Source organism: Schistocerca gregaria, chromosome 4, assembly GCF_023897955.1.
Source record: "Schistocerca gregaria isolate iqSchGreg1 chromosome 4, iqSchGreg1.2, whole genome shotgun sequence".
Classification (NCBI taxonomy): Eukaryota; Metazoa; Arthropoda; class Insecta; order Orthoptera; family Acrididae; genus Schistocerca; species Schistocerca gregaria.
Genome location: NC_064923.1, coordinates 352,479,077 through 352,505,369, shown reverse-complemented (window position 1 = coordinate 352,505,369; position 26,293 = coordinate 352,479,077). Strand labels below are relative to the sequence as shown.

The 26,293-nt window shown below is 40.5% G+C and overlaps 1 protein-coding gene across 1 annotated transcript in view; it reads left to right on the top strand.

Moving 5' to 3' along the window:
• LOC126267727 (probable cytochrome P450 305a1) overlaps window positions 1–3,720 on the top strand; it is a 106,936-nt gene extending 103,216 nt beyond the window's left edge. Inside the window, exons 3-4 of the mRNA XM_049973029.1 lie at window positions 634–854; window positions 3,539–3,720. Coding sequence (XP_049828986.1) covers window positions 634–854; window positions 3,539–3,720 — 403 coding nt within the window. The remainder of the gene's footprint in view (window positions 1–633; window positions 855–3,538) is intronic.
• Window positions 3,721–26,293: the final 22,573 nt, after the last annotated feature.

Sequence of the window (26,293 nt, the reverse complement as noted above, 5' to 3'; positions counted from 1 at the left end):
GAAGACGTGTCTGAAGCAGCACCGGACACCTGTGGGATACCAACCTGACTGTCGCCGGCCATATGGCCTGACAACTAGGATTGCTTCTCTGTGGTGCCATTTCATTACATACCATGACCACGTTGATTGCTGTCCATGGCGCCCTTATAGCAGAGACGTAAGTCGACGATATTCCATGCCCCATTTTGTTGCTCTTCGTGGCAAACCATCCTGGGCTTATACATCGGCAAAATAATATCCACTCTCACATGGAGAGGGTTTGTACTACTTGTGTCGGTGCTTGCCAAACCCTGCCTTGGTTAGCAAGGTTGCTGGATCTCTCCCCAATTGAGAACCTCTGGAGCATTATGGACAGAGGACTCCAGCAAGCTTCTGATTTTGACTATATAACGGGTAAATTGGACAGAATTTGGCATGGTACCTCTCACGACGACATTAAACGACTCCATCAATAAATGTCAAGCTAAATAACGTCCAAATACTCCCCTGCTATCCGAGCTTGTTCTGTGCCTCCAACGTCCTCACACGATTTGTCCCATTATTCTTTCCTTTCTTTATCTGTTTGCCCTGATACAGAATTTCGGGTCTGACTGACGTCAAACAGTTGCTGATCGATATGTGTGTCGGTTGCAGAGGTGTATCAGTGGTGGACGGCAAGCTGTGGCAGGAGCAACGCGCTTTCGTGATGCGTCAGCTGCGCTCACTGGACTTCAGTGGAGCTGACATGCAGGCTCATGTGGGGAAGGAGGTGCGTGCCCTGCTGTACGTACTAAACAACAACTGTGAAAGGCCAACACAGCTCAAGAAGGTGCTGGCGCCCTCCGTGCTCAACGTCATCCTCCAATTCTGTGCTGGTGAGTACACCTGTCCACTCATGGAGTGCTAACTAGTCTCTGTGATGTTCTGCCTAAAAATTTCGAGAACCCCCTGTAATAATCATAAAACATGCACCATATCTTAATATCCACTGTCACCTTCAAAGTAGTCTCCACCCGCTTGTATGTAGTACTTTCTGGTATTTTTCCCTTTCTCGTTCAAATGGTTCTGAGGACTGTGGGACTTAACTTCTGCGATCATCAGTCCCCTAGATCTTAGAACTACTGAAATCTAACTAACCTAGGGACATCACACACAGCCTTGCCCTAGGCAGGACTCGAACCTGCGACCGCAGCGGTCACGCGGTTCCAGACTGTAGCGCCTAGAACCGCTCTGCCACTGTGGCCGACTTCCCTTTCTGGAAGCATTGCTGGAAGTCTGCTGGATGAATTGGACTCAGTTGTTGCAATACCATTGGAATCTGTTCTATTTAATCAAAAAGCTGCCTTTTCAACTTTTGTTTTATTTTCTGGAAGAGGAAGAAACACAAGGTTCTGGGTCAGGCGAGTAGTAAATGTGGGAGACGGTTGCCTTGTTATATTTTGCCAGGAATTCCCTCACAGTGAGCGAGGTGCGTGCATGAAGCAGCAACCAGTCTTTGTTCTCCCATCACTCAGGCTGTTTGCATGTAACATCTTCCCTTAATCTCATCAAAGCATCTCTGCGACTCTCTGACCACATGGAAGAAATACCTTATGTTCAATTCCATGGACCTTACAAAAGAAAAAGAAAAAAAAACATTAGCATTTACTTGGTGTTGCTGTGAACTTGGCGCGAATTTTTAGGTTGTGAAGAGGATGGTATCTTCCATTGCTGTTTTGTTCCAGCGCCACGTTTGCATCTAGTGGCCAAAATTGTAACTAATATTTTTCCTTTGTAAATCGATTCCACATTAACGCAAAGGTACATATCCCAAATTTTGCTGTCACGCGACAATTACAGCTCTCACTGGATCTCTGCGAGTAGCTGCACCTTACTTGTAACAACCTGGTACTTTCGCGATTGTTCCCGGAGTCGGATATAATGACGTTGGTCCGAGGGTTGACTCCCGGCCATCTTTATTCGCTTAAAACAGATTTTCTTGCTTGGCTTAAGGCTTCCACACCAACAGCCTCCTTTAGCATGCGGAGCGTTTCAGCTGCAGAAGATTGTGCTACTGATTGTTTGGGCGCAGTATTAAAATTTTAGAAAATGTTGTGTTGCACCTCGTAAGTGGTGGTACTTCATCTCCTTTTCATGTATCTAATAGAAAATCTTCTCTGTAAAAATTTACACAGATTTCGCAAACAACAATCGTGTGAAAAACGTGTCGCTCAGCTCGTCCACGAGACCAAGAACACAGCGAATACTGGTGCATAGCTTGATGATGTCATCCTTGACTTTTAGGAGCACTTTTGATACTGCTACGTACTGTATCTGGACAACAGTCGTCTCGTATCAGTATTGTTACTGGACTCAAGAGTTCTCAGCAAGGTGTTCAGACATAAAAATAACTGTGGGCTGTGACCGAAGTGTTGCACGGCCGTTACTGTTCGCACATAATGCTGTCGTATATAGAGAAGTTCTTCTTTATAAAACTGTTGCGAAATAGGGTGGAAGACCTGCAGAGGACTGACGTTTGGTGCAGGGGTTGGCGCTTGGCTCGCCACATAAATTTTCCGACACTAAACACCCAGTGAAGTAACACAATGACGGACACTAGACGTCACGGTAAACCCCCTTGCCACGCTGCACAGCATTGAAGCTTATAGGTACATGGCGGACATATGTTTAACTCACAGGCAGGTATGAATGCAATCGATATTTTCCATGTTTTAGTAAATTATTGTTATCGATATTATTATTAAGGTTTACATTAGAATATTTTTGGTATGGTTGGTGAAATGCTTGTGTAAAGACCTCAAAGGACGTCAATGTTTTTCACCATCTTGGAGAGCACTGCTTTTTTTCTGAGGTATGGGGCTCACAAAAACTGAGACCGCATTGTCCTGTAGAACAGAGAAACCATTATAATGTCATATTAAGCTCTTTGATTGTATTAATAGGTAGTCTTTGTCTGTTCCGTGAAGTTATGTTACACCTTCTTCATTATTTTCAGTTTTTGTCTATGTTCACTCTCAGTTCGCTTACTGCCTTTGCATTTTTTTTTCTTGTTGATAGTTTTCATTCAGATGAAAGTGCGTTACCTTACGAAACACGTTGCAGCTAAGTCCTCCATTCTTGGATACTTCTCATTTATAATGCAGTTTTAACATACAAAAGCTTTTGGGTTACGATTAATGAAATTGCATGAAGTTATCCTTCCATTTTCAAAACGAATTCCATAAAACATCCAGTTAGCTTAATTAAATACCCTCTTGAAATTGTTCGAAACCAATTCTTTCCTGTCTCTTGGCTAAATTTCTGCTGACCGCCATGAACCCATACCAGCCATTTTAGTGTTTGACACTTATCCTTTGAGCCAAGAAGTCACATTCAGTTTCAGAATACCTCGATAATTAATTAATAAGTGAGTTACAACCCATAAGGCTCGAAACAACATGTTAAAAAGAGCATAAAAGGAGCACATTTTCAGTACTACAGACATGGCATGACAATAGTACAATACTGCTGTCAGTGCTGAGTACACGGTAGACTGAGCTTTGGTCATCGCACTGTGCAGGATACCGCCTCCCACACGGTGACCAGCACCTGCAGACGCTGCTTGACCTCATTCACGCGCGTTCTCGCGCCTTCGACATGGCTGGAGGTAAACTCAGCGCCATGCCATGTTTGCGTTTCATACAGCCTGAGGCATCGGGTTACAATGCAATCACAAAGTTCAATGAGATGGCGTGCGCCTAATTGTTGGTAAGTACTCTGCTACTCAAGTCTCATTAAACTTATGTCTCTGTATCCACTTTGGGTTTAAGGACAAAAATTTCACAGACTGGCAGTGAAATACGGTTTTAGAAGTTGAAAAGGGCTTTTTGTTTTAAATTGTACCTTTTGAGAATTCCACACATTTTACCACACAATGTTTCAGTCAGTATATGCCTCCTCTGAACGACTGTAAAATGTTCATCTACGGATATAGTATGCTCTAACGATTTCCAGCTAAATTTATTTAGATGTGAGAGTAGAAGGCAAAAGAGGGCTCGAATCCTTCAGTTTTCCCATTATCTGACACCTTTTCTGGCAGGTACAGTGACGTGATGTTTTTGAGCAAATGTCCTTCATACGACGAGAGAAACTTGTGTTGCCAGCTTTCAGCAGCGAAGTGTAAAGGTTGCCGGTTGTACAAAAGCTATGTATTCTTTGACAAAATGTCCATTCGAAAGCAATTTCTGTCTCTTTACACACACACACACACACACACACACACACACACACACACACACACATTAATGTTCAACCCTCACAAGGCACAACAAAGTCCACCAATCCTAAATACTAAATAACGAATGAACAGGTTGCTTTTGAAAATTATATATATATATATATATATATATATATATATATATATATATATATATATATATATATATAATTTAATATGTGTAGCCATTATTTTGTATGTAAACTGTACAAACATGAATACACAGACTGAAAATTGTTAGTAACCTAAACTTTCTAAGGAATATATATGTTTACGAAGGGTGATTCACCAAAATATGCAGATATTTTAATATGTTATTCCACAAGTAAACTAAAGGAAAAATTTTCAAATAAGAATCGGTCAGATAAGCATTGTTAAGTTCCAGAGTTTTTGCCTGAAATTTTGCGATTTCGCTAATATATTAAGCCTTCGTAAAACGGAACAAGCTTAAAGTAAAGCACGATTTCCGTATATTTTGTTGTTATTGGTCTGGTGAATCTAATAAGACATTTTACCTTACTTCCATTCCCCCCCCCCCCCCCTCCGGCTAGGATCTGACTGTTGTTTGAACATCTGTTTGAATAAAAGGTGGAGGAAAGCATTGTATTATGATAGTATAAAGAAACATTCCTGTATATCGAGAAAATCGTGGAGTTGTATCGGTTTCACTCATTCTCTGCTATACGCATATCCACTGTGCCTTCATTTCTTTTTTTCTGAGACATATTATCCCACAAACACAATAAAAATGTGCCTCACTTTAAAACAACCTTTTCAAAACTACATAAAATCTCTAAGGAAAGACCAAGATTTAGGAGAAGGTTACTTGGTGCATGGAAGGTACCGAAACCGGTGCTCTTCCCAAATATTCCAAAATGGGAACCTCTTTACGTAAGTACCAGCTCCTTATGTTCTGCTGGAAAAGAACTGAGCTCTACAAGAAATATGATATCAGAACACATGAGAGACCTTGAGAGATAAAAAAGCACATTTGTCTCCATTCATTGCTAGCTAGAACTTAGCTGGAAAGAACAAAGTTCTAAAACTAGTTGCCATCCCATAATTAATATAGCCACCTGTTACCTGTCACACTTTGCGCCTTCAAAAGTGTAAGAGCTAGAGTGCGTTGCGTATATGCCACTGGAAAGAAACTCATGAATGACCTGCAACACATGTCATCAAGATCGGAGTGGTGGGGAAGTCAAAGACGCAGCATAACGGAGCTAACTCAGTTGTTATAGTGGGATATTTAAAAAAAATAAAAACTGAAAATAATTTATAATGATGGAACCAGTTCACTTGTGGCAGTAGCCATTAGATGCTACATTTAAAAGTACCTTAACTATTTGAAGTTTACGTAATGTTTCCAAAAATATGATCCTAATAATACTGCAACATTTCGTTTTCAACAATTCTTAAGATTCTTCTGAATATTGCACAAATTGGAATCATGTTTACAAGTCTTCTATTGTTTATCAAAATACTTAAAAATTTTGGCAGCACCGTTTTCAACTTTCAATTGTATCTTATTTGTGGGTTAAGCGGCACTTGTTGAATGTCCCTTGAATTAAATGTTTCCACATCTTAATTGTTCTGTAAAAGACTTGAAGCTTATCATGAAGTGCAATATTAATTGCACACCTAAAAGGTCAGCAAAAATACATACAATTCGTCAGTAAAATGGTTATGTCAGTGTCACTTCCAAGTCTAAAATAATCATCATACTTGATGCCTATAACATGACTGTGGCCTCTCAAATTAGTTGCATCAGTGCCACAACAATGTCTAAATTGTTTAATAATATATGTGATGAAAATCAACATCCTACATAGGGAGTTCGGCATTTTATTTTTAGGCGTGAATGAGGCTTACCAAGCCTATAATTACACAAAACACATATAGGTTAAAATACTCTAACAAGCAGGCAAATACATACACAAACAAATAAGCAGCTGTATTTCTGCTAGTAAACAATTGTCACAGCGCCAATTCCACATTCAATTTATTATACCAACAGAAAACACATTTAGTATGCTAAGTAAGCAGTTGACATTTTATCCCAGACATAAATGGAGGTATGAACTAAAGAAATCTTACCAAGTACCACCTTCAGGGGAAGAAGTTAACAAAACACACAAAGTTTAACTCATGTGTCACAATGTTAACTTCATATTCAAAATTTCGATCAAAATAAGCAAATGCTAAATTTATAGCATTTCTATATCAAAAACATAAGTCAAAAACATTTAGAAGCTTTTCACTAATGTGTCACATCACCAATAAATCTTTAGGGGGTGGAGGGAAACAAAATTAATCAACTTCTACAGTATAAAAATACAATCGTTTTTATTCACTGGCTGATATTGATATGTTTTGCATTTCATCTAAGCCTACTCAAGGTTATGAACAAAAACAGAGCTTCCAAGAAAGGCAGCGACATTTACGGGTTGGATCTATCGTGCCAAGGCTTACTAAAGCTTTTGCGGACTTTACATCCATTATCGATTAATAAATAATACCAAAACCTCATTGTATTGCTCCAAATACGAGACTAAAAACACACAACATGGCCAAGCAACATTTTATTAACGTAGAAGTTGATTTGCTGAGATCTCTATAGCATTGTTATATATGAACTACATGTTTCCACAATATACAAATATAATTTCGTAATGCACCATGTACAAGGTGACAAAGCCAAAAAAAAAAAAAAAAAACAGATGGACAAATTTCCACACACAGATATTGAACTTGGCATATCTTTGCACCCCTCATATCCGATTGAAAACAAATATCCGATCTTTGGACCAAAATAAAATTATTTATCTGTATAAGTAAAGACTTAGAGCACAAAAATACATGAAGGTTGCTTAAAGACCTCTGACTTTGAACAAAAATTTGAACTTTCCACAAAAATAAAATTTCTCAAAATATGTACGATTTTGAGTACAACACACAAGTGGAACTATTATCGTAACTTAACTGTTGTAGAGGATTTTAAAAACAATACTATGACTATATCTTGGCACTACTGATAAAACTCATAGGTAAGGTACAGTAGCGGTTACCACAGTTGGACATCTGTAGAACATAAACCAAAGCACATTTAAAATTTGTCACATAACATTACAAAACTCGCTTAAGCACAACTACTGATCAAACGTATTGGAATTACCATAGCTGTACGATCTGACTGCTTGCCACCAGTTAATGGATGTTACTGGTTCATGAAATGGCGATTGCCCCAACCAGAAACAGAAATTTCTTTCACTTACGAACTTCAAGCATGCTGGAATAGCTCTGGGTCAGAAACTTCTTAATAAGTACAACGACAACTAATCCAAAATTGCAAATTTTACTTTTTTGATTCAACCTTACAGCAAAACTGTAATAATGCGCCTCATACATTCCCACTGTTATAAAGATTGTCGCGAAATGCCTCATACATAGTTTATTGCAGCAAATTAAAACAAACTGAAGCATAATCGCTGTTACAGCAAGATAGTAACAAATTGTCCCATCCATTCCTAAGTTATCACATCTTCCTAATATTATCTGAAAATGGGTCTTAGCCTGAAACTAGTCATCGAGTGATTAAAAAAACGTAAGATCTGCAACTTATGACTGGTTTTAGTTGTACTCTTTTATTTAAGCACTTCATTTCTCTAAGCACAATTTTAGCTTCAGTTATTGCATGAATAGGTGGAGAATGGACTGTCTTGATAAGAAATTGTGCTATTAAACCTAAAAATAGTAGCTATTGGAAAACGACTTTCACCGGTATCAATGTAGGGCTGGGGCCCATGAATGTACATATTTGGAAACATTCTAAAACGAAAGCATATGTGTTTTTTTAACACAAAATTACTTTTTTTTTAATTGATCTCCTACATTTTTTCTTCAGCAAGCCATAGCATGACAAAGCACATACACAATGGCGTTGATTGCATCGCAATATTCCCATTACACCCCGAGATATTAAGATGCGAAGTTGATGCTTGAAACACCCGACATGCGCTGCTAGCGCACGTCCTGAGGCTCAGGCATGAACCCCATGCTGCCCGTAATCGCGATGTGATTGACATGTGTAATCACACTTCATACTTATCAAGAGGTCCAAAACGAATAATATGGTCTGCTGCCATCAACTCTCATAAGCACATAATGATTTCCCTCTTGCACGTTTTACGTATCTACGTACACAATATGAACCAGTACTGATCGGTGTACACCCGTCAGGTTGTCTTATTTATCCTGCACACTCAAAATAAGGTTTATCTAATGCGTTATATGATCTATTGTGCCTGTCGTGGAGGGCCTCGCTGTACCTAGTCAAGTGGCCAACGTAGTTCCCACTTCTGCCACAATTACCACTTCGCCTTGTTTATGATTTGCGATCCATGCAAACTCCTGCACTCCACCACCCTCCGAACATCCCATTTGTTGTTGCTTTGGCGTGCAGTACACCGCTTGCCAGTGTAGTCGTGCATCAGAGTCATCTAGTGACGGCACGGAGGTAGTACACATTGTGAATAAACGTTGTGTTGAGGAACTTATACTATACAGTATAATGTACACACATGAAGATATGGTAGAAATGCTGCTGATCTATGGAGAATGTACGTTGACGGGAAATTCGTTATAAGATTGTTTGTTTGTTGATAGTGCTGTTAGCGAACATTATGATAATTAAGTTAATATGTCTTTTTTCTACCCTACTCTACATACCTGTACTGTACCCTGTTGTAGGTGGACGAAATGCTGTTCAGGCAGAACGATTGTCCAGAAGACGATTCCCTGACAAGCCATCGCCGGATGTTTGGTCGTCTCACATCTCATCTACGTGAAACGGGAAGCTTAAATCCAAGACCTCGACATCGTCCTAGAACACGCACAGATGAACGTGCAGAAGTTGCTGTGCTCGCTACCATAGCTGTGAATCCTCAAATCTGCACACGTGAAATTGAACGTGAAGTTGGTGTGTCGAAATTAAGTGCACAGCGTATTCTTAAACGTCATAAATTTCATCCTTACCATGTTCATTTACACCAGGGTCTTCATGGAAATCACTCCCGCTATAGGGTAACATTTTGTCGGTGGACTCAGCAAATACTTCTGACTAATCCAAATGTTTTTGCAGATGTTCTCTTTACCGACGAGGCATCATCTCCAACAAAGGAATTGTCAATATGAGGAATATGCACTATTGGTCCGCAGACAATCCAAAATAGCTCCGTCAGGTAGAGCATCAACGCCCGTGGAAAGTTAATGTTTGGTGTGGGATTACTGGAGATACCATTATCGGACCTTTCTTTATAAATGGTATCCAAAATGGCAGACAACACTCCAGATTTATACGACACAATCTTCCTGTTCTCTTGGACACCGTACCTCTGAACCGGAGAATGGTCATGTGGTATCAGTATGACGGATGCCCTGCACTTAACGCCTTACGAGCACGACGACTTCTTAACCGTAAGTTTCCTGGTAGGTGGATTGGACGAAGTGGCCCAGTTAGATGGCCTGCCCGATCTCCGGACCTTACACTGCTGGATTATTTTCTTTGGGGAACAGTGAAGGATGCTGTTTATCAACATGAACCAACAACACGAGAGGACATGAAGCAACGCATTATTGATGACTGTACAGCCATCAAAGAGGAAACAGCAGCACGAAGTAGGGCGTCCTTCATCATCAGAGTGACCCTATGTATGCAAGCCACGGACATCACTTTGAGCATGAGATGTGAACGCTATGTTTAGTACGTAGTGCTGGTATCACAGTGGAAGTTTCTGCAATGGGCCATTTTACCCAGTGATGGTAAGAAACATTTGTTTATGCAACAATTTGTCATTTAACGCATTAGATAAACATAACATTGATAATTATGTGATAATAAAACTAATTGGTTAAACATGTTTACACTCATCTTATATGCCCTACCTGAACTTCCCAAATCAAAGCATTTTTACCTAAACAACGGTAAAACTTTTAGACCACTTGCTCGTTTCACTAAAACCATCAACATGAATTTTACTATTACGAGTGAATGATTACTTTACTGTAGATCTAGCGCAAGTGACAGTCAAAGTTTTAACGTTGAACGGCATTACCTTTTTAGTAACGGATTAACGATAAGCGAAGTTAACTTTGTGACTAACGTTGCGGTAGACAGATATGATACAGAACCGCATCACCCCAAGCCTATGGGATAAATACCTGCTGGAATGTACGACGTTAATGCAGGATGGCAGCAGACCGTATTATTCGTTTCGGACTTCTTGATAAGTATGGAAGTGTGATTACTCATGTCAATCGCATGGCGATTACGGGCAGCATGGGGTTCACGCCTGAGCCTCAGGACGTGCGCTAGGCGCATGTCGGGTGTTTCAAGCGTCAACTTCACGTCGTAATATCTCGGTGTGTAATGGGAATATTGAGATGCAATCAACGCCATTGTGTATGTGCTTTCTCATACTATGGCTTTCTGAAGAAAAAATATAGGAGGTTCATTTAAAAAAACATAATTTTGTGTTAAAAAACACATACGCTTTCGTTTTAGAATGTTTCCAAATATGTACATTCATGGGCCCCAGCCCTACGTTGATACCGGTTTTCCAATAGCTGTTGTTGTTCCAGAGATATTTTGGGTGGACAAGATAGCTGGGACACCCTGTATACCACTATGTTACGGCAAAACTGTAATAATGTGCCTCATACATTATCATTGTTATGCAAGATTGTTACAAAATCCTGCTTACATAGTTTATTGCAGCAAATTGTGACAGGCTGTACCATAATCGCTGTTACCGCAAAACTGTAGCAGATTGTCCTATCCATTTCTAAGTTATTACAAAAGAGTACAAGCATAACAGATAACACAGGATGGTGCAATGATGGTAATTTTCTGGGGTCGGCCATTGATGACCAGTTTACAGCGTGGGTCAATAATGGTCACCTTTCAGGGTGGTTCAATGAAAATTTTTAAACAAATTGTAACACTACGATCTGGCAGTGTGTGACTGCAGTTGCTGGCAGTGGTGTCAGCTATCAGGGATGGCTGCTACTGGAGGTTTCAAATACAGCTACTGGAGATGCCAGCAACTTATTTAGTTACAAATAAGCAGCTAATGACATTGCAATAAATTGCCTCATGCATCGAAACTGTAAAAAGAAATGCCCATTTTACAGAAAAACTGTACAATATTATTCCTGTTATAGCAAAAATTGTAACAAATTATCCCATGCATTGCAATATTGCAGAAAAAATGGCCAAACATCGTCATTGTTACACAAAATTGTAACAAACTGCTAGATGTATACCAAGCAAGTTCATACACTTCTGTTAAGTTGCGAGTTATTCCAGTAATCAAAACCAATCAGTCAATAAAATGATACTTACTGATATCCCTTATTTCAGAAGTTCAGGCTTGTTCCAACAAGATAAAACGACTAGCCAGGTACATAACATCACATTGCCAGATCATAACGAAATCCGTGACAGCACAGACGACACCTTCTTTACTATGACAGCATCATGTATCAGACATGGATCTATGACCTTATTCACATAACGCCAATATCCATGATGGCAGAATCCATGAAGTTGTTGTGGTATTTATTGTAAAGCATGGGTGTTTGTCGCACTGTGATTGGCTGTTTCATGTTCATAACTGATATAACACCATTGTGATAGCATGGATTCAACCATTGTATTGTGACATAATGCAGTTAAGGTGAATGTAATGCTTGACTATGTGATACTGCACCATGTGATGTAGCATGCAGTTGGTTACAACTCTGCTGTAGCATAATGATGGATGAGGGAAGTTTTTATAATTTTGCTGTAACAGTATGGGCTAATTTGTATTACTTTTACTGTGATATGGTGGTGGGAACATTTGTTGGTTTTGCTGTAACAATAGTGATTTATGGGGCAATTTGTTACGATTCTGCCCTAACATGGGGTAGAAACAGTTGAAATTTTAATGTAATACTTGAATGAATGAAGGAATTGTTATACTTTTTTTATAACAGGAGAAATTTTTTACATTTATACTGCAACATACGGTATTTTGTTACATTTTATGTATCACAGGCAATTTACTATAATTTTGTTGTAACATGGTAAAGTTTGGACGTTCCTTTTACATGTTTGTTATAACATGAGGAAATTCATTAAATGTTTCATGTAACATTTTGATGTATGGGGAAATTTGTTACAACTCTGAAGAAATATGCTGATACATGGGCAATTTTTTTACATTTTTATATAGAATGGGGCAGCTTGCTACAATTATAAAGTAACATGAGACTCCATAGTGCTATTTGTTATAATTTTTGGTTTTATGGAATACTTTGATACAGCTATTATTAATGATGTATGGTCCAATTTGTAACAATATTTTTATACCATGAGACAATTTGTTAGAAATCTGTTGTAAAATGGCAGGTTTAGAACATTCTAGTTGCACATTCATGTCAGGCACCTGTTTTTTATCCTAAATACTCTTTTTCTTCATTCTTTTATTTACCCTTGCTTCCTAGGTAGCAGGTTCTGCAGCTCTCTCCGCTTTAGTTACTTCCACTCTGGTCATCTAACTTTTCAGAGCATTAATTCTAGAAATTGCACATCTCTGAAAGTTATTACTGCATCCATTCACCGGACTTCAACACCGTGAGCCTGACCAGTACAGCTTTCAGTATTTTCTCCCCTATGCAGCTGTTTTAGCTTTTGATCGAATTCTATGAGAGATCATGGAGGTATTTCGTAAGAAAATTTGCTTTCAAAACAGCCAGGAATGATTGAGAGTGTACTGTATGCTTGTACACTCAATTACTGCATATGACTGTTGAACCAAATGATGTGTATTATTCAATATTGCTTTGAATTGGTTGTCTCAAAACCTCTGTTTGCTGACAAATTTCTTTACTCTTAGCATGTCTACCACAGATAACACAAACACTGAAATAGAACAACACAGCAATAACTACAAAACATATGTAAGTAAACACATACGTAACAAAATGTTTGATAGCAGCTAAAGCACAGCCTTCTAGATACACCTGTACTTACTCCTAGAAGAGTGAGCCTCTTAGACTACGCCAGTGTTTACGATCCATACATAGAAGCTGAAAAATTATGGAAAAGTAGAATATGTCATGTCTTCCGATGCACTTTAAAATGACAGAGGCGTGCAACATTGCAGTCAGAGTACATTCACAATGAAACGGAAATGAAAATGCTCATAAACTCCACATTTTTGTAATCGACATAAAATGCTTTTTCTATAGTGCAGAAACATTTTTTGTCATTTTTCACGAGTGGGTCCCTTTAAAGTTACTTAATTGCTGTCACGGTTTCTTAAGCACATAATAATAATGAATAGGAGAATCGTATTGTAAAGGACAGTTATAAACTTCTTAACAGCTGGTGTTGTCATTGTTATATTACACATTGATGTAATAAGTATGGATAGTATAATGCAGTAATATTCTCAGAAGCTAATCTCAGTAACTGGGATGTCAAAAAACTATTTTAAATTGCGAGATTTATTGCTTGATAGCCTGTTAATATGACTTTCTATTAAAACTGTGATATGCAGACACTGATGATACAGTGAGAATTTGTGAAATGATCTGGTGTGCTTATTTTGTGTATGGTTCCCATGTGGCTCTCGTTATACGGAAATTTTGCTATATCTTTGGTATCATAATGGTGAATTTCTCTGTTATTTCTTTTGATATATATGGAATGAACATGAATACACAGACTGAAAATTATCAGTAACCTGATATTTTCAAGATAATTTTCAGTCTGTGTATTCATGTTCATTCCATATATATCAAAAGAAATATATATATATATATATATATATATATATATATATATATATATATATATATATATATATACTGGGTGGTAGTCAAATATTCTAATATGTTATCCCACAAGTAAAACTAAAGAAAAAGTTCATATAAACGTACGTCCACAAATGTTTACTTACAGGCTCATGGCTAATAAAAGATTTTGTCTGAAATTTATCAACTTTGCTAATATCCATTGCAAAACTGTACAAGATTACAACACTAAAGTAAAGCATGAGTTCCATTAATTTTTTGTTAATGGTCTGGTGAATCTAATAAAACATGTCCCAGATGTGAATCTGCAGTAGTTTTCCAGAACATCCAGAGAAGCAAAGATTATTATACAAGTAAATTTGTTTACTTTCCATTAAGAATGTAGATATGTATATGCTATTCTTGGCAAACGTTAGTGAATTGCTTCAGTCGTTTTCTAACCTGGAAATGAGTTAGTCTTCTGTATTGTTCAGAGAAAGAATAGCAACAACAGTGTATTTAAGTGAAACCACATAGTAACTGTTGTAGTTTGTAAATTATTTATAAAATAGGGATGCCTTTCAAATTTACGACAGAGGAATACGCCGTTATGGTGCCTATTTATGGCAAATGTGATAGTTATGCTATGGCTGCAGTTAACGAATATCGTGTGCGTTATCCAACTCGGAGAATTCCGAATACACGAACAATTAGCGAAGTATTTCCTATGTTACGGGAGACAGGTCCTCTACCTAGAGTTCATACTCAGTACGAGTGCTTGATACATGAAGACGATGATGAAGATATTATGGATGCTGTTCAACGTAGCCTGGGTATCAGTACACAACGTATCTAAGGTACGGCATACAATAAAGTACAATAATCTGTATCCTTACCATAAACATTCTTTGCTTGGAGTTGTGCATCTGGTTAAATTCCAATCAGCAGTTACACAAATACATTTTATTTACTGATGAGGCACAGTTTACTCGAGATGGTATAAACAGTTTACATAACGAACACATATGTTCTGAAGCAAACCCACATGTAGCAGTGCAACGCAATTTCGAGCAACGATTTAGCATAAATATGTGGTATGATACAATCAACACACACTTTATTGGACCCTTCATTTTCCCAGGACATCTAACTGACATACGTACTTACAATTCCATCAAGAAGAAATGCCCCACTTGCTCGAAGATGTTCCACTTGCTACGCGACTGCGGATGCATTTTCAACATGACGGCGCGCCACCACATTTCACCAACTCCATTACTACAAATTTAAGTGAACATGTTCCCCAGAAATGTGTTGGTCGTGGTGCTACAAGTCCGTGGCCACGCTGATCGCTCAATTTAACACCAATGGATTTTTGTGTATGGGGATGGATGAAAGACATAATTTATGAGGACAAAGAATTTAGACGTGAGGCATTACTTGCTCGCATTATGAATGCAACAGACGAAATAAAGAGCAACACTGTGAGACTGAAACAAGCAACAAAATCTGTCACACACGTGCAGTTAAATGCGTTGAACTCGGTGGAGACATGTTTGAACATTTATTGTGAATGTATAGTGAAACTGTATGTACACTGTACAACTTCCTCAACACTGACCTTCATTTTTCTGGTTTAATATAATTCACGTGTGCAGTGGTATTAACAGATTATCTGACAGATCCATACAGTTGCAGTTAACGTTATTAACACCATTTTTCCAAGATTAAATTTTCTACAACTTCTGTTGAAAGCATTGTGAAATTGTCTGGAATTTAAAAAAACAAATTGGGCCAAGTAATCTTGAACAGTTTTGCAATGGATATTAGCAAAGTTGCTAAATTTCAGACAAAATCTTTTATTAGCCGTAAGTCTGTTAGTAAACATTTGTGGACGTATGTTTATAAGAACTTTTTCTTTAGTTTTACTTGTGGAATAACATATTAGAATATTTGACTACCTTTGCGAACCACCCAGTATATACCTAACATTACCGCTGGATATATTTCGTAAACCACATCAAATACTGACGAACGATTCCACAGACCGAACGTGAGGAGAGGGGCTAGTCTAATTGGTTAATACAAACCATAAAAAAATGCACGGAAGTAAGTTTTTTAACACAAACCTACGCTTTTTGAAATGGAACCCCGTTAGTTTTGTTAGCACATCTGAACATACAAACAAATACGTAATCAGTACCGTTTGTTGCATTGTAAAATGTTAATTACATCCAGAGATATTGTAACCTAAAGTTGACGCTTGAGTACCACTCCTCCGCTGTTCGATCGTGTGTATCGGAGAGCACCGAATTACGTAGGGATCCGAAGGGAACGGTGATAGACCTTAGGTACAAAAGAGACTGGAACAGCACATTACGTCCAAATGCTAACACCTTTTTATTGGTCTTTTTCACTGACGCACATGTACATTACCATGAGGGGTGAGGTACACGTACACACGTGGTTTCCGTTTCCAATTACGGAGTGGAATAGAGAGTGTCCCGACATGTCAGGCCAATAGATGTTGAATGTGGCGGCCATCATTTGCTGCACACAATTGCAATCTCTGGCGTAATGAATGTCGTACACGCCGCAGTACATCTGGTGTAATGTCGCCGCAGGCTGCCACAATACGTTGTTTCATATCCTCTGGGGTTGTAGGCACATCACGGTACACATTCTCCTTTAACGTACCCCACAGAAAGAAGTCCCGAGGTGTAAGATCAGGAGAACGGGCTGGCCAATTTATGCGTCCTCCACGTCCTATGAAACGTCCGTCGAACATCCTGTCAAGGATCAGCCTAGTGTTAATTGCGGAATGTGCAGGTGCACCATCATGCTGATATCACATACGTCGACGCGTTTCCAGTGGGGCATTTTCGAGCAACATTGGCAGATCATTCTGTAGAAACGCGATGTATGTTGCAGCTGTGTGGGCCCCTGCAATGAAATAAGGACCAATTAGGTGGTCGCCAATGATTCCGCACCATACATTTACAGTCCACGGTCGCTGTCGCTCTACCTGTCTGAGCCAGCGAGGATTGTCCACGGACCAGTAACGCATGTTCCGTAGATTCACTGCCCCTTGGTTTGTGAAAACCGCTGCATCGGTAAACGGGTAGAACTGCAACGCATTCTCTGTTAATGCCCATTGACAGAATTGCATTCAATGATTAAAGTCATCACCATGTAATTGCTGATGTAGCGACACATGAAACGGGTGAAAGCGGTGACGATGCAGTATGCGCATGACACTACTTTGACTCAGTCCACCGGCTCTCGCAGTGTACCGTGTACTCATGTGTGGGTCATGGCAACAGCAGCTAACACACCAACTGCACCCGCTTCCCCTCTGACGGACCTGTTACGGACCCGTTTGCGTGCTACGACGGTACATTGGCGGTAGACGTTTTGCAATGTGCGGCACGTTGGATGCTCTCTGTCCGGGTACCGTTCTGCGTACACCTTGCACGCTTCAGATGCATTTCGTCGACACTCGCCATAAATGAGTATCATCTCCGTCTTTTCAGAGTTCGAATACACCATGGTCACAGTTCCTGCAACACTACACTATCACAGACGTCTGATAACACGGTGTACTACACTTTGTCTGCTTGCGGAGACGAATGCAGAATAACAATAGCAGCAAGCGCTACATGCGGATACTGCGACAGCTAGACCAAACCACAACAGTGCACTACAGCCACACTCGTAAACACGGTCGTCACTGTGTTACTTTAATTTAAATGTTTCTACTGTTGTTCTATTTCCTAATATCTTCTTCAAAACCGTGTTTTCTGACTTCTTCTTTTTCTTTGTTGTTCGTAAAGTAAATGTTTCTGATGTATATGTGCATTCTGGCTGAACCATGTAATGATGAATTTTCGCACTTCTAGAGAAAGAGTTTTTATTATAAACATATTTTGGTAGCATCTTTTGTAGTATTGCATTGATGCCTTCTCTTTCAGTTACATCAGCTAGGATGACGTACCCTGTACTTTGTATACTTGAGTAGTACTAATATATCTCCTCATTAAATTGTAACAGTACAGCTGATGGACGGCAGTAGCCACTATCAGCCAGCCCTAAAAGTGAAATAAATTAGAACAAAGAAAAAAAGAGGCATACTAGCAGTCATTATCCCATACTCTATCTTGGAATGCAAGAGTTAAAAGTGATATATACTGCACATTTCATAGTGATTAGCAGAGAATACAGGTAGATTCAAGTCTTGCAACCAACCACGTGAAACGACAATGTAACGAGTGAGACAGGACATAATCTCAAAAGGTAAAAAATGGAGTAAGATAACGATCGTGGTTTCGTTGCTTAATCATCCTAACATTCGCTTGAAGTGATTAAAGAAAACCACGGAAAAGTTAAACGAGAGGTTTTGAACACCACCTCTCCCAGATTTGAATCCGGTGTCGCGACCAGTGCGCCAACTCACTCCTGTGGACATGTTTAAAACAGATTCCCACCATTGTTTCAAGTGAAGTTCTGGTGGTCATGAGACGACTGTTTACGGATAAGAAAACGTTTGTTAAAAAGCCACACAATTCTATATAAAAGGAAAACTTGCAGCAATTTTTCGGAATGACATTTTCTCTGTTATAAATATCGTGTTCTCTAAGATAGTAATTTTTTCCTTATGTTATAATAAAATTCCTGTAAATTTTCAGAAAATTATTGAAACCCATAAGGCAACATATACGCCTGGGAAGAACATTGATCTCATAGCCGCATTTTTGTCTAAAATGGCAAAAGAAAATAGGAACAAAATGATAACACAACATATACAGGTAGTGACATCTGTCCTGCAAAATGAGATTTACAACGTACTCTAACTAAAAAGTGTTCAATGAGAAGGAAGTAACCTGCCCACTTCTTGGACACCGGGAGACGCACCAGCCGCAGACAGAATCCACACGATAGATCACCGGCAAGGGTCTGTGTGTCGGAACGCCTTGATATGGTTTTTAGACGGTTTCTCACATCCAATTAGGTAAACACTGGGTTGGTACCCATGTCCCGCCTCAGTAACGCGATTCACAAATTCCGTCCCTGGCTATGGGGGTGGGTGGGGACGAGGGGGAGAGGCGGTATCAGGAAGCGCATACAACCACCCACTGCCACTAAGATAACCAAATCCGATATAACATGCTAACCCTATGGAGACCCAGAATAGAGCCAGAAGGAAGGAGAATGAGGAGGAAGTATTGCCTCAGATTAAGTCACCATGCTGGAGCAGATTGCAATCAAACTTTTGGTCTGCTTCCACAGGGATCCGAAAGGCAGGGATGTGATAAGCAAGGCAGACCCTTGCCCCTTCCTGGAATCTTATGTACAGACTTTAAATTCATCACAAATTTATCAAATGATTGCTATTCTACGAACGTAAAGATTCATTTTTGCTGTGAGGGACAACTACTATGTCTTTAGCATTCGCTACTTAATTTCAGTTTGTTTGGTACTCACACTAGTGAAGTGGAATTTTCCCGGGACCGAGAAGACGGCTCCGGCGGTATCCTGCAGTCAAAGCGGCTGCGAACTTTGGTAGAACATAGTCGAAATAGAGTTGCCGTACTTTTCTCTTTAGCTTCGCGATTCAAACTATTTGAGCTGCCATATAGGACCGGTCCAGTACCCTGTAGCACATTGTCTGACGACAGTTACCAAGATACTTCTTTTCTCCCTCGTCAGCAGTATTTAAAGAATTTAAACATGGCCATAGGAGACCTGCCTCTGGCAGAAATGTAGTGGCCAGCCACGAATTCCTCTCGTGGGCCAATTTTTTCATCTCAGAGTCGCAGCTGCAATCTTCGTTCTTAATTATTTTCGGGATGTATTCCAGTCTCTGTCCTCCTCTACAGTTTTTACCCTCTACCACTCTTACTTGTACCATAGAAGTTATTTTCTGCTGTCGTAAGAGACGTCCTATCATCCTATCCCTTCTTCCTGTAAGTGTTTCTCATGTAGTGTTTTCCTCGCCGATTCTCCAGATAACCTCCTCATTCATAACCTTATTATTTCATCTAATTTTCAACATTATTCTGTAGAACCACATCTCAATTGCTTCCATTCTCTTTTACCGGTTTTTCCACAGTCCATGATTCACTACCATGCAATGGTATCCCCCTACGTACATTCTCAGATATTTCATCCTCAAATTAAAACCGATTTAGACTTCTCTTGTCCAGGAGCGCCTTTCTTGTCAGCGCTAGTGTGCTTTTTATGGCCTCCTTGCTTCGATCGTGGGTTCTTTTGCTGTCTAGGTAGCAGAATTCCTTACCTTGTCTACTTCGTAGTCCGCAAATCTGATGTAAAAATTTCTCGCTGTTCGCAGTTCTGCTACATCTCTTACTTTTGCCTTTCTTCGATTTGCCTCTCAATCCATATTCTGCACTCGTCAGACTCTTCATGCCATTCATCAGATCATGTAATTCTTCTTCTCTTTCACAAAGGATAATAATGTCATCAGCGAATCTTATCATTGATATCCTTTTAACATAAATATTTTCCCATTCTAGAACCTTCCTTTTATTTCTGTAATTGCTTCTTCGATATATGGGGGGAACAATAGTAGCAAAAGACCACATCCCTCTCTTATACCCTTCTTAATCCGAGCACTTCCTTCTTGTTCTTGCAGTCTTATTTTTCCCGTTTGGTTCTTATACTTATTGTGCATTGCCCGCCTTTCCCTACAGCTTAACCGCTATTTTCCTCAGAATTTCAAAGATCTTGCTCCATTTTACATTGTCGAGCGCTTTTTGCAGGTCAACAAGTCCTATGAAGGTGTCTTGGTGTTTCTTCAGTCTTGCTTAAGTTTTCAACTGCAACGTCAGAACTGCCTTTCTGGTCCCTCTACGTTTTCTAAAGCCAAACTGATCGTCATCTGACAGGTCCTCAACTTTTTTTTTCCTTTTTTTCTGTGTATTATTCTTGTCAGCAACTTATGTGCAAGAGCTGTTAAACTGATTGTGCTATAATTCTTGCACTTGTCGGCTCTTGCAGTCTTCGGAATTGTGTGGATGATGTATTTTTCGAAAGTCTGATGATGTATCGTTAGACTCGTATATTCTACACACCATCGCGAATCATCGTTTTGTTGCCACTTCCCTCAATGCTTTTGTAATTTCTAATAGAATGGTACATATCCCTTTTGCCTCATTTGATCTTGAGTCTTTCATAGCTCTTTTAAATTTTGATTCTAATAATGGGTCCCCTATCTCTTTCTTATCAACTTTTGTTTCTTCCCCTATCGCATCATCAGACGAGTTCCCTCTCTCTTAGAGGTCTTCAGTGTACTTATTCCACCTATCTACTCTTTCCCATGCATTTAACAGTGGAAGTTCCCTTGTATTCTTAATGTTACCGCCCTTGCTTTTATTTCATTGAAAGTTAATTTTTTTCTTTTCTTATGCTGAGTCTCTCCTTCCGACAGTCATTCCTTTTCGGTTTCTTCACATTTCTCACGCAGCCATTTCGCCTTAGCGTCCCTGCAGTTCCTGTTCATTTCGTTTCTTACTGACTTCTGTATTCCTGAATTTCACTGCACGTTTTCGGATTTCTTCCTTTCGTCGTTCAACTGAAGTATTTCTTCCATTGCCCATGATTTCTTCAGAGTTAACTTCTTTGTACCAATGTTTTCCTTCCAGCTTCACTGACTGGACTTTTTGAGATGTCTATTCCTCTTCAAGCGTATCTCTTCATTGCTTAGTACTTGTGTATCAGACTAGTATACTTGCACTAATAAGACAAATGGCGGTTTGGTGAGACTATGTTTATCTCAACACACCAGAGCCATTGTAGTAGACCCTGAAGAACACTCACGACTGTGATAATTTCCAAGTGCCCTGATATATCTATGGACCCAAACTGTATCAGAGAGGAGGGAGGAAAGTATGGAGTTTTAAGAACTTTGTTATCAACCCAAAGCCATCACAATGCTTTATTAGACATGGTCCTGTTGGAGGTGGTATGCCCTTGCCTTCCTCCGCCTTTTAACTGACTTACCCAGCCAGTTATACATGGAAACTGCAGAATTCTGACCCCGTACCAAATGGTCAGTAGGTTTCAAATTAAAAATACCATCTAAGGTAGAAATAGTGACAAATGACAGATAGAAATCCTGGGACCTATCAGGATTTGTATCCCAGACATTTACGTAGGTCAGGAAGATGTCCTCACAAGATGTTGGTAACTTCTCGATCCTTACAGAGTGCAGCACAGTTACAGAACTAAAAATTCTGGAGCTTAGTTGACACGACTTTTCATAAAGACACAGCTGGAAAAAAAAATTATTGCAACCTTGCAGATGTTTCCGATTCGCTCATAATTTATTGCTGCAGCAGTGTTTATAGAGAATATGAAACGATTACATCTACAGATCAATAGGACAAGCGGTTATGACGTATCAGTATCGACCAATGATTTAGCACCCATGTTACGTCGACGTGTAGCCTCCATGGGTGGCAATGCGACGCTGGCTGTGGCATACAGTCCATCGTAGAGATGGCAACTACTGTCCTGAAACACTTTATACCACTCCTGCTCAACCTGTTCAGTTAGTTCTGTAGGAATCGTTGGTTGACGAGCCGCATAAATCACTTCTCGTCCAATGGTATCTCACTTATGCTCGACTGAGGACAAGCCTGGAAATCGTGGTTGACACGGAATTTGCTGCACCACTTATAGAGAGCTTCCGAGTTTCACAGGCCTTGTGTGGACTAGCTTTATCCGGTGGGACCAACATATCACCTTCCTGTTGCAAGAATGGCAAAAGAACGGGGTAAGAACTTTCTGCAGATACCGAGCACTGGTTAGCGTCCCCTTCAGAAACACCAAAGATGAACAAGAGTTGTGGCTTATCGCATCCCAGATCCTAAGGCCTGGGGTGGCGTCGGCGTATCTTGGACGTATGTACTCTAAGAGACAGCGCTCAGCATGTCTATGTTACAGGCTCAAACTACCATCACTTGCGTGAAGGTAAAATCTGATTGCCGCGTGGGATTAGCCGAGCAGTCTAAGGCGCTGCAGTCATGGACTGCGCGGCTGATGCCGGTGGAAGTTCCAGTCCACCCTCGGGCATGGGTGTGTGTTTGTCCTTAGAACAATTTAGGTTAAGTAGTGTGTAAGCTTAGGGACTGATGACATTAGCAGTTAAGTCCAAAAAGATTTGACACACACACACACACACACACACACACACACACACACACACACACAGCATCACAGCACCAGTAGAACTGTGCATGTTGATACTATAGCGTGAGTGGAAAATGGGCTAGAGTTGTGCGTGCCCGTAGTCCCACTGGTAGTAACCGGTTCGCAACAGTTTGTGTTGACACGCCTGGACTTACAACCACTCTTATCTGTGCTGCGGTGGCTGTACGATCTATAATTGTTGCCCTTACAATTGGAAGGCGTCTGTTCTCCATGGATGTCTAGGGCCTCATATACAACTGTGAGAGTGTTCACGTGACCACTGATACCACCATCGTTGCACAACTGATGCAGCATGTCCAACTTATTTGACATTTCTATGAAAGAACCATAATATGACGCCTTTCAAACTCGCTCAGTTGCTTGTATGAGGCACGAGTGCTCTTTAGGGTACAGTCGCCTGCTTGCCTCACACGTTTGCACCACACTGAGCCTTCTGCTACGGCTGTGGCTACGTCTGGAACGAGCAACTAAAGCTCACGTTGAGCAGGATAAGCGAAACTGAGTCGCTGTGCCTGCAGATCTTGAGGTAGATGGGAAAACGTGGGACTCATTGGTTGGATGGATCTGGTGGAAGCAAGGCGTCCAGGAAGAGTTGAGAATTCCTAATAAATTCTAAGATCGACTCAGAAGCCTGGGGACTGACTGGGTCTGGTGGTAAGTCAAGTTGCAGAGATCGCCGCGTACAGGAATTGGACTCCCCTGCAGACACGCACCTGGCTGAGACCACAAAAATGTGTTCCCAGTCAGAGGGCGTGGAGACAGGGTGGCGATTTATCAGATTTAGGTCCTTTCTCGGCACTATTGAGCGCAGGATCGGGTGGTGTCTAACAGGATCGTATAACTCGTGAGGAGGAAGGGGTTTATCTGTGAGCAGTCCGTCTTATCGGGTAGACACAGATGGTGCTCTGAGAACTATGCCGCTATGCTATCTGTTGGAGGACGGCGTTGAAACTATTATCAGTACATCTATTATGTCTCAGGTAGCATATGCTGCCATCGGATCAGAACCGACGTCTTCTTTCCAGGTGTACACCTTTTTTTCCGGCGCTGTAACTTGCAGCAACTGGTGAAAGATATTTATGTTCGTTTCTGAACAACGCTACTTCTGCACTCCCCTAGCAACGTAAAGATGAAATAAGTGAATACGTTATTAATTAACGTAGTATGCACCAAAGTATCGAAATAGCTCACAGGTGAATGGCTGGATGTAGTGTCCAACAGACAATATTTCAGCAAGCTACCACTTTGCCATCATTAGGTGGAGGTGAATTACTTGCTGTGCTCTGGGCCGTGCCACTCTGCATACATTCTTCCACTGCTGCTCGTCATGCAATTTGCATGTACTCCACTGTCAAGTTTTTGGACGGCTGCGGCTTTACGCTATGATCAGCATGGGGACAGAGGGCAGCTGTGTTTTATTGAAGGACGGCTTACATATCTAAAAAAAGGTCAATTTTTTGGTACCTGAACATGTGACTTTATAGTCACGGTACTAGTTGTGAATCAGCAGGAAGTCAATAAATCTTTTTACGACAGCTGTTACGGTTATTTATTTATTCAAATGTATCTCTACAGCTGCGGCTGCCCCACTCGACAAGTGATCATGAGATGCGCTGATGAACTGACTGCTGAGGCGACAGCGTGGTGCTTCTGTCTTTTACCGCCTCCCTCCGCCTTTCTGCTATCCGTCCGTGCCCTACATCTCCTCCCTCACTTCTGCCACAGACAGGTTGCTACGTCCTCGGTTCGTCCACAGATATAAGTACTGAGGTACCTCTCCTGTTCCTCCCACGTACGCTAAAGTAAGTTTGTTGTGGGATGAAGCCTTCCTCTTCTCAATCAGATCAATGGCCGGTTCCCGTGCATAACTTAGGCAGTAGCCACTACCGTTATTTATCATCAGTTCCCTTAAATGGCTCTGAGCACTATGGGACTTAACATCTATGGTCATCAGTCCCCTAGAACTTAGAACAACTTAAACCTAACTAATCTAAGAACATCCATCGCACAACACCCAGTCATCACGAGGCAGAGAAAATCCCTGACCCCGCCGGGAATCGAACCCCGGAACCCGGGCGCGGGAAGCGAGAACGCTACCGCCCGACCACGAGCTGCGGACGAATTCCCTTATTCGAACCTCTGTAAATTCTATTACTGCACAGTCTTAGAACTTATAGATCTGTGTCAGAACCTTGGTCTGGTCGTAATCATTCCATGTAATTCCGATAGGCCATGTTCTGCGACTGCCGGCTTGTTAGGCTGCTTCAAGCTGGCATGCCGTTAGTGTGCTCGGCAATGACCTTCAAGTGTACCCACCGTGTGCCTTATGCACTTTTTATTTTTTGTGTGTGTGTATGGGGGGGGGGGGGGTTCATCAGGTTTCTGTGATGCGACCCGACACGAATTCCTCTCTTATGGCGACATCTTCATCTCAGAGTAGCACTTGTAAGCTACTTGCGCAGTTATTTGCCTGATGCTTCAATATCTCTGTCTTCTACAATTTTCACCCTTTACAGCTCTCTCTAGTATCATGGAGGTTAATCCCTGTTGTCGGAACAGACGTCCCTTCTTCTTATAAGCTTTTCTGATACAGTCCTTTCCTCGCCGATTCTCCGCATAACGTCCTCAGTTCTTACTTTATCAGTCCACCTAATTTTCAACGTTATTCTGTAGCACCACATCTCGAATGCTTCTAGTCTCTTTTGTTCGGGTTCTCCCATAGTCCAAGTCTCATTACCATCCAATGCTGTGCTCCGTCACCGACTATTTTGCTGCCCAGGCAGCACAATTCCTTACCTTCCTCTACTTAGTGATCATCAACCCTGATGTTAACTGTCTGGCTATTTGCATTTCTGCTACTTCCCACTTTCGTCTTTCTTCGGTTTACTCTCAATACATATTCTGTACTCGTCATGCTCTTCATTCCATTCAGCACATCCTGTAATTCTTCTTCTCCTTCACAGAAGATGGTAATGTCATCAGCAAATC